General features: G+C 44.4%; 1 protein-coding gene and 1 pseudogene across 1 annotated transcript in view; both read left to right on the plus strand.

Annotated features, from left to right (window-relative positions):
* LOC138973238 (fasciclin-2-like) overlaps positions 1–10,000 on the plus strand; it is a 36,470-nt gene that overhangs the window by 3,886 nt on the left and 22,584 nt on the right. Inside the window, exons 2-5 of the mRNA XM_070345957.1 lie at positions 4,923–5,125; positions 5,378–5,483; positions 6,234–6,401; positions 7,490–7,624. Coding sequence (XP_070202058.1) covers positions 4,923–5,125; positions 5,378–5,483; positions 6,234–6,401; positions 7,490–7,624 — 612 coding nt within the window. The remainder of the gene's footprint in view (positions 1–4,922; positions 5,126–5,377; positions 5,484–6,233; positions 6,402–7,489; positions 7,625–10,000) is intronic.
* LOC138972247 (uncharacterized) lies at positions 1,067–2,012 on the plus strand (annotated as a pseudogene).

A 10,000-nucleotide genomic window follows, 5' to 3' on the forward strand; every position in this document is an offset into this window, starting at 1 on the left:
GATGATGATGATGATGATAATGATGATGATGAATAATTTGAAGAGAATGATATTGATGATATACTATTACTCTTATTACTATTATTATTTAAGTTATTGAGACATCCCAGTGCACTAACTTGATTTATAGAGCAAATCGAGAAAATTCATTATTGAACAAATCGCATAGCGCTGAGTTCAATAATTATTTTCGTGATTTGCTCTATAAATCCCTTAGTGCACTGGGATTGTTTCAATAACGATATTGTCAGTACCGCCAGAGAAAAAAGAAGATTCAAACCGCACATTTTGTAACGCGCATTTGGATAGGCGTAACTGTGTGGTCAGGTTTGTGTCAGAGATCTACTTTTGTGTGGACTGTCTCATGTGTGTCGTGCTTTCGTCACACGCAAACTCTTGTTTTAATTTCTGTTGGTAAATTCCAGTGTAGCGTTAAGCTAAAAAGTGATGATCTTTCATAGAGACCTCATTTTAACTCGGAGAAAGGACTGTGCTGTGCTCTTAGTTATTTGCGATTCGAAACCTTCATCGAGCTTCGACAGATTGACTGTGCAGAGTTTTGCCCCTTGCCAAGGTCGACGGAAAGCACATTTTCAAAATAAATGTGGCATGTTTCTCGTGTGGTATCTTCACTCATCAGGGAGTCTGGTACTAAATATGAACGGTAAGAATGCTCTGAACCCTACACGTATTATATCCCCATCGTTTTATCGTTCACATTTGCCCAACATGTTAATTTGCTGAGCGGGATTTATGTCGTCTGCTAGGCTATGAGTCTCATTTCAAAAACAAAAATTGCTCGTCACGTTGCACTGAGTCTGCACGCATGAGGCAGGCTGGTAATAAGTCTTATATATGGTAAGAAAGTTCTAAACCCTACACGTTTTCGATTCCGATTGTTCTTGCCTTGAAATAATAATTCGGAAAACATTCATTTACTGAACAGATGCAGTCGTATTTCAGTGTAGTCTGCTACGTGCTGATCTAGCTGCTACGTTATCGGAATAACACTTGTGTTTTCTGTTAGCTGCTGGGAATTGTACAGGGTGGGCCATAAAAAGTGTCCACATTTAATTTGTTAATATTTTTCCTGTAAAGTGATATTTTCTTTTCTGTTTCAGATAGAATTTGAGACAAGCATCTTAGAATTCTTTTAAAGCCTGAATGGATCGCATTCCAGTACAGGAAAGGACCAAAATCGTTGAACTTTACTTTGCTACCAATTCTGTGGTTCTCGCCCAGCGCGCTTTTCGGAGAGAGTTCCCTGGCACACACTGTCCATGTGCGAGAACTGTGAAGCGCCTCGTGGATAAATTCAGGAACACTGGTAGTCTCGCAGATAACAATAAAGGACATAGTGGTCGACCATTTTCTGCTAGAAGTCCACCTAACATTGAAGCAGAAAGGGACCGTTTGCAGGAATCCCCACGAAAATCAACAAGGCGGCTGTCACAGGAAGTCGGTATCTCGAGGACATCTGTACGAAGGATCATACAGTAAGACTTAGGATTGTTTCCGTACAAGATACAAATTCTCCAACAACAAACTGATACAAACAAAAGAGAAAGGTTAGAATTCAGTCAAAGCATTAAAAATTTTCTAAAAGAATTGAAAACAACCCAGGAGTTCTCGACCTCATTTTCTTCAGCGATGAAGCCCATTTTCATTTGAGTGGACATGTCAACAAACAAAACATGAGATTTTGGGCACCTAATCAACCCCATGAACACATCCAGCCACCACTGAGCCGCGAAAAAGTAACAGTGTGGTGCGCAATTGGCACAGTTCTCGCACATGGACAGTGTGTGCCAGGGAACTCTCTCCGAAAAGCGCGCTGGGCGAGAACCACAGAATTGGTAGCAAAGTAAAGTTCAACGATTTTGGTCCTTTCCTGTACTGGAATGCGATCCATTCAGGCTTTAAAAGAATTCTAAGATGCTTGTCTCAAATTCTATCTGAAACAGAAAAGAAAATATCACTTTACAGGAAAAATATTAACAAATTAAATGTGGACACTTTTTATGGCCCACCCTGTATACTAACTCATCATTTGGTAATGTGGATAATAAGCTACATGCCACTAACATGGCATAATTATGAGAGGAATCTTCGCAAGTCGAAACTGAAAAATTAGACACAGCGGGTTCTATTTTTAGATCAGTGGCAACTGTGGCACAGGCACATGCAATCTGTCAGAAAAGAAAAAAACCACTTCTGCTTTAATTGAGAAGCTGGAAATTTATAATAATAATAATAATAATACGAATATTTATAACGCGCACATATCTCACCAACAGGCGACTCAAGGCGCACATACACTCGTTCACACACACGGAGACTTAAAGTCACTAGCACACACACACACCATCAAACATTAAAATATGTACAGTTATTCAGGGTGGGATGGGGTGGGCAGTGTAGAATGCATGGATTATTTGGAAAAAAGGAATGTCTTGAGTGCAGATTTGAATGATTCGAGGGACTGTTGTTGGCGGAGGGGGAGAGGTAGTGTGTTCCATTGGCTAGGTGCTTGGAAAGAAAATGAGCGTTGACCTGCTGTTTTGAGTTTGGTGTGGGGGATGTTGAGCTTGAGGGAGTCGGCAGATGATCTGAGTGTTCGTGAAGGGACATAGAGAGAAAGAGAGTCGGAGAGATAGGCAGGGGCGAGACCATGGAGGCATTTGTAGGTGAGAGTGTTGATTTTGTAGGTGATACGGGCAGGAACGGGCAACCAGTGGAGCTGATTTAGGAGGGGGGTGATATGATCTCTCTTTTTCTTTCGTAAGACAAGACGGGCAGAGCTATTTTGAATGCGTTGGAGACGAGAGATAGAAGAAGAGGGAAGACCCGCCAAGAGAGAGTTACAATAGTCAAGACGTGAGAGAATGGTGGAAGTGACCAGTTTGGCGGTAGCATCTGTGGTGAGGTATTTGCGGATAGTGGCGATGCGGCGGAGTTGGAAGTAGCAGGTGCGAGAGACAGAAGAGATGTGTTGTTTCATGGAAAGGGTGTTGTCTAGAGTGACTCCGAGGTTTTTGACAGCAGAAGACAGAGGGACAGAAGAGTCAGAGAGTTGAAGAGAGTCGGAGGTGGCTTTGGAGAGTTTGGATGTAGTGCCTATTAGGATAGCTTCAGTTTTGTTGCTATTGAGCTGAAGTTTGTTTTCTGTCATCCAATTCTGCACGTCAGTGATAGTGTCAGAGATAGAGGAAAGAAGAGATTCAGACTGGTCAGGGGAAGAGCTGTTGTGAAGTTGAGAGTCGTCGGCAAAAGAGTGGTGGAGAACGTTGTGTCGGTCAAGGATGTGGTCAAGAGGTTGAGTGTAGAGAGTAAATAGTACAGGCCCAAGGACTGAGCCCTGAGGGACTCCGCACTCAAGCCTGATGGGGTCAGAGTTCAGTTTGTCAATCGAAACAGTCTGGTAGCGGTCGGTAAGATAAGAAGAGAACCAAGAAAGAGCTGTGCTATGGATACCAAAGGTGTGCTGAAGGCGTTGAAGGAGGATGTTGTGGTCGACAGTGTCAAAGGCCGCTGATAGATCAAGTAGAGCGACGGCAGAGATTTCAGCTTGGTCAGTGGCAAGGAGGAGATCATTAGTGATTTTGAGAAGGGCAGTTTCGGTGGAGTGGTGAGGACGATAGGCAGATTGAAGCGGAGAGAGAAGATTGTTGCAAAGAAGGTGAGAGTTGAGTTGTTTCAGGACGACTCTTTCAAGGAGTTTGGAAATGAAAGAAAGGTTTGAGACAGGGCGGTAGTTGCTGAGGGTGTTTGGGTCAAGCGGTGGTTTCTTCAGTAGAGGTTTGACAATAGCAGTCTTAAAGGAGTTGGGGACAGTGCCTGTTTGCAGAGAAGTGTTGATGATTTTGAGAATAGAAGGGAGGAGTTCAGGAAGACAGTTAGAGTAGAGTTGTGTGGGAAGAGGGTCAAGGTCACAGGTTTTCAAGGTCATTTCTTTGAGGACTTTCTCCAGGTCAGTGAGAGTGAGAGGCTGAAAGTGTGTGAAGGGAGTGCCTGTAAATGCAGGAGGAGTTTCAGAGTTTTGGTGTGGGATTTTGTCTAGTTTGTCACGGATGGTTTGGATCTTGTTATGGAAGTAATCAGAGAAAGCTTGCGACAGTTTGGAGGGGTCGATGTTGTTGGGCAAGGGAGAAGCAGAAGAGCAGCCAAGAAGGTCATTCATTGTGGAGAAGAGTGTTTTGGCAGAGGTTGTTTCACAGATTTTGGTGCTGTAGTGCGATTGTTTGGCGTCTGCGATGAGTGTCTGAACATGTTCCTTTTGCTTGTTGTAAATCTGTCTGTCAACTACCAGCTTTGAGGTTCGCGACTTCCTCTCTGCTCGGCGACGCAACTGTTTTGCATACTTAACTTCAGCTGTGATCCAGGGTGCAGAAGGCCTATCTACGATGAGTTTGGTTTTTGCGGGCGCATGTTCATCGAGAAGTGTGCTGAGAGTGGAGTCGTAATGACGTACAGGGTCTGAGGATACCGGAGGATCAAGCAGTCGGCGGGCTGCTTCTGCGCGAAATGTGTCAGTGTTAACTTCTTTGAGGTTACGGCGGACTACGCGCTTTTTCTGTTTGGATGGTTTGGCCATTTTAAGAGAGAACAAAACTGCAGAGTGATCGGATCTGAGGTAGTCATTCAGCAGGATGTCTATTTATGGTCATAATCATTGGTATTGTGGAGAATATAAACTACATGTCATTAATTAATTCTGAGGATGAGAGTACACTCTTGCTTAGGCAAAGGGCGGAAGAATATGCTCTGTGGAAAAGTTAGCGCACTCCAAGAGTGCGCTAACAGTTTTTAGCGCATTGCCATTAGCCATTCAACTGGTTCACATCAGTCATGTGACACCAGTACTTACTGACAATTATTGTTATTATGATGACTGAATGGTATTGTAACACTGGTGTGTGCAGTCAAGCCTAACTTTGACAACCAGGCGACCACCCGGTTCTGGGGCTGGGTGGGCAGCAAAACCAACCTGACTTGTATCGCCAATGGCAACCCTGAGCCCGTCATTGAATGGCACAAAGAGGGGCAGAACCTAGCTTCTATCAATGGCTACCTCATCAAATATGGCAACAGCAGTCTTCCCACCAGGTCCATCAGTTACCTCATTGTAAGTGGCTGATTGGTTTCCTGGCACAATTTTGTCTAAATTATTTATTTTCTGTCTATTTTAAAGTGTCAGATATCATTTTTAAGTTCCCCAGATTGCACGATTTTGCCTTTTTTTCTCTCCGAAATGTTAGGGATGGGGGGGGAGGGGGGGGATTTCATTCATGTGTTTCTGTTTCCATCCCACTGTTGACAACAGGATATGTTGTTAGACTGGTGTTGATGTTGCTTCATGGTGTCGCTGTGTGTGCAGCCCACGGTGGACAACGGCAATGTAGGAAGCGTGTTCGGAAGCTACAGCTGCAAGGCCTCCAATAAAATTGGCGAGAATACAGAGCAGCTTACCTTTGAACAAGCAAGTGAGTGTCAAAAAAGCAAAGCGCAGATTGTGCAATCCATTTTGCATACTTGACTCTCTTGAAGATGGTGTTTGGTTGCCTTTGCAAATGGTTGTGCTCATAATCTTTCTTTATGGATGAGGAAGAAACGTTCGTGGAGGTGGTAAGTGATGCTGGTATCACGGGTTGTTATTAATGTATTATTATTGTGTAAATTACATCATGAACATCGTTAATAACAATCATTAAAGAGTAAGTCGCAAACTTGACACCGCGATATTTGCGTGGTAAAATGTCATGGTGTGTGGTGTGTGGTGCAGGGCTGCCCGCCGGGGAGGTGGTAAATGATGTTGGCGTGGTGAGATGTCGTGGTGTGTGGTGCAGGGGTGCCCGGGGAGGTGGTAAATGATGTTGGCGTGGTGATATGTCATGGTGTGTGGTGTGTGGTGCAGGGGTACCCGGGGAGGTGGTAAATGATGTTGGCGTGGTGAGATGTCATGGTGTGTGGTGCAGGGCTGCCCGGGGAGGTGGTAAATGATGTTGGCGTGGTGAGATGTCATGGTGTGTGGTGCAGGGGTGCCCAGGGAGGTGGTAAAAGATGTTGGCGTGGTGATATGTTATGGTGTGTGGTGTGTGGTGCAGGGGTGCCCGGGGAGGTGGTAAATGATGTTGGCATGGTGAGATGTCATGGTGTGTGGTGCAGGGGTGCCCGGGGAGGTGGTAAATGATGTTAGCGTGGTGAAATGTCACGGTGTGAGCTTTGATGTGCAGGAGTGCCCGGGGAGGTGGGCATCACGATGCAGTACACCAGGGCCACCATGCTGGGACTGACCATCACCCCCCCTGCGGAGGACGGGGGTCAGGCGGTCACACAGTACCTCCTCAAGTACAACAAGTTGAACAACGGAGGGGAGGAGAAATCCAGGACTATCGACCGTGGTGAGCTGCTGTAGTATTTGATCAGTCTTAATAATTGTTTGTGTGTGTGTGTGTGTGTGTGCGTGTGTGTGTGTGTGTATGTGTATGTGTGTGTGTGTGTGCGTTTGGGAGTGTGCGTTTGGGAGTGTGCGTGCGTGTGTGCGTGCGATGTGTTGTGATGTGTTGTAGTGTGTGCGTTTATGTGTGCGTTTGTGTGACACTAGACAGAAAGTTATGAAATTCAAGCGTTAGATTCTTGTATATTCTTGTTTTGTGTGTGTATGTGTGCTGAAACTTTTTATTTAAAGGGCAAAAGTTGATGAAGATTGCGTGTTGCAGTGGCCAGAAAAAAGGGCAGAAGATGATGAATGTTGTGTGTTGCAGTGGCCAGAAGAAAGGGCAGAAGATTATGAATGCTGTGTGTTGCAGTGGCCAGAAGAAAGGGCAGAAGATGATGAATGTTGTGTGTTGCAGTGGCCAACACAAAGAGCAGAAGATGATGAATGTTGTGTGTTGCAGTGTCCAGAAGAAATGGCAGAAGATGATGAATGTTGTGTGTTGCAGTGGCCAGAAGAAAGGGAAGAAGATGATGGATGTTGTGTGTTGCAGTGGCCAACACAAAGAGCAGAAGATGATGAATGTTGTGTGTTGCATGCAGTGGCCAGAAGAAAAGGGCGGAAGATGATGAATGTTGTGTGTTGCAATGGTCAGAAGAAAAGGGCAGAAGATGATGAATGTTGTGTGTTGCAGTGGCCAGTAGAAAGGGCAGAAGATGATGAATGTTGTGTGTTGCAGAGGCCAACAGAAAGGGCAGAAATGATGAATGTTGTGTGTTGCAGTGGCCAGAAGAAAAGGGCAGAAGATGATGAATATTGTGTGTTGCAGTGGCCAGAAGAAAGGGCAGAAGATGATGAATGTTGTGTGTTGCAGTGGCCAGAAGAAAGGGAAGAAGATGATAAAAGTTGTGTGTTGCAGTGGCCAGAAGAAAGGGAAGAAGATGATAAAAGTTGTGTGTTACTGTGGCCAGAAGAAAGGGAAGAAGATGATAAAAGTTGTGTGTTGCAGTGGCCAGAAGAAAGGGAAGAAGACGATAATGTTGTGTGTTGCAGTGGCGGGCGAGGCGATGACGAAGGTGGACCTGGTCGAGCTGGACCCCAACACGCATTACTCCATCAAGGTCTACGCGATCAACAACGTCGGATCCGGTGCGGAGAGAAACTTCATGGAGAGAACCGCTGACTACAGTGAGTTTCAACACTTTCTAGTCTCATCCTGAACTAAGGTCAAAAATGAGTTACTTCCCTTCGGGTCTCATTCTATCCCTGACAGGATGCCTCGGTTTTCCTTGTCTGGAGAGGAAATCGATTTTTGTGTGTGCATATTTAGATCTTTTCGTAATGTGTTATGGATATAAGCAGATTCGCGATCGTCGATAATGATTTTTCATCGTGTTGTGTAGTTTTTAGATTACAAAGGAATTGATATGTAAGACAGTTCCAAGCGAACTATCTTTCGCGGATGTATTTACTGTGCAAACAACTCTAAAGTGTCACGTGATAATCAACTTTGGCTTCGACGCGCACCGGAGCAGACGATGTTTTTCTGAGAGTGATGCAACCATATATCACGGTCTCCTTCCGACAGCAGATGCATATGTCTTTATCATAACTGTGAAGAACAGAACGGAGATCACTGCCGAAGTCGGCCAATCTGCAATCATTTTTGTCTCGCGAACACTGATCTCAAATTTAGATCAGTGCTCGCGAAAAACATATGGGAGATAACTATGTATTCTTGTTTTGATAGATTCGCGCAATAATGCAGCATGCTGTCAGAGGGAAACTGGCGATAGCCGTGGAGCGATGATTATCAGCATGTTTCTAGTCTAACAACCCCTCTGCTTTCTTTTACCCCCTTCAACAACAAAAAGAAATAAAGCCTAACGATTTTAAGGTTTGTGTCTCTGCAACTGTTTTGACATGTGCAAATTATCAAGAGAGGGTGAATACAGCGAATGAAATTGTTTTGAGCGCTCTAGCGCTGTTAGTTTGTCAGAATAGGAGGTGGTCCATATTAGGAGCCTATCCCCTACTCACTCACACGCACTCGCTCACTCACTCATTCACTCACTCACTCACTCACAAACTATACACACAAAACACACAGTCATGCGCACATAATTATAATCAGACGGACACACACACCTTTACATACACACAAACACACGCATACACACACACAAACATAAACACAAACTCCGGAACACAATCGCGCACACGCACATACACGTACACGGCACAGCCACTCTCTTTTTACATTTAGTCAAGTTTTGACTAAATGTTTTAACATAGAGGGGGGAATCGAGACGAGGGTCGTGGTGTATGTGTGGGTGTGTGTCTGTGTGTGTGTGTGTGTGTGTAGGGCGAGTCAGACTAAACTACTGGGCCGATCTTTATGAAATTTGACATGAGAGTTTCTGGGCATGATATCCCCGGATGTTTTTTCGTTTTTTCGATAAATACCTTTGATGACGTCATATCCGGCTTTTTGTAAAAGTTGAGGCGGCACTGTCACACTCTCATTTTTCAATTAAATTGATTGAAATTTTGGCAAAGCAATCTTCGACAAAGGCCGGGGTTTGGTATTGCATTTCAGCTTGGTGGCTTAAAAACTAATGAGTGAGTTTGGTCATTCAAAATCGGAAACTTCTAATTAAAATTATTTTTTTATTAAACGATCCAAAAACAATTTCATCTTATTTTTCGTCATTTTCTGATTCCAAAAACATATACATATGTTATATTTGGATTAAAAACAAGCTCTGAAAATTAAAAATATAAAAATTATGATCAAAATTAAATTTCCGAAATCGTTTTAAAAACTATTTCATCTTATCTTGTCGGTTCCTGATTCCAAAAACATATAGATATGATATGTTTGGATTAAAAACACGCTCAGAAAGTTAAAACGAAGAGAGGTACAGTAAAGCACAGCGCAATCGCTACCGCGCCAAACAGGCTCGTCACTTTCACTGCCTTTTGCACTAGCGGCGGACTACGTTCAGTTTCATTCTGTGAGTTCCACAGCTTGACTAAATGTAGTAATTTCGCCTTACGCGACTTGTTCTTTCCTACACACTCACACACACACACACACACACACACACACACACACACACACACACGCACACGCACACGCACACACACACGCACACACACACACACACACACACACACCAGGGCCGGGGGGGGGGGGGGTTCCTGGGGTTCCGGACCCCCCCCCCCCCCTGGCCATCCAATGTACCTCTATGTACCTCTCAGAGAAAAAAATATGTGGAGTTTGGACCCCTGCCTTCAGTTGGAACCCCCCCCCCCCCTCAAACGAACTTGGTCCGGCCCTGCACACACACACACACACACACACACACACACACACACACACACACACACACACACACACACACGCACAAGTGATGTAATATTTCTATACCTGCTTCTTTTACGTTTGCTTCAAAGCGCTATTATTGTTTGTGTATTGATATCCGAAACACACTGGTATTGTAACCCGGTGTGATTGAGCTAGTCTCTGTTTGCTATAACTTATACTTATCGTGTCTACAA

Source organism: Littorina saxatilis, linkage group LG8 (genome assembly GCF_037325665.1).
Source record: "Littorina saxatilis isolate snail1 linkage group LG8, US_GU_Lsax_2.0, whole genome shotgun sequence".
NCBI classification, from domain to species: Eukaryota; Metazoa; Mollusca; class Gastropoda; order Littorinimorpha; family Littorinidae; genus Littorina; species Littorina saxatilis.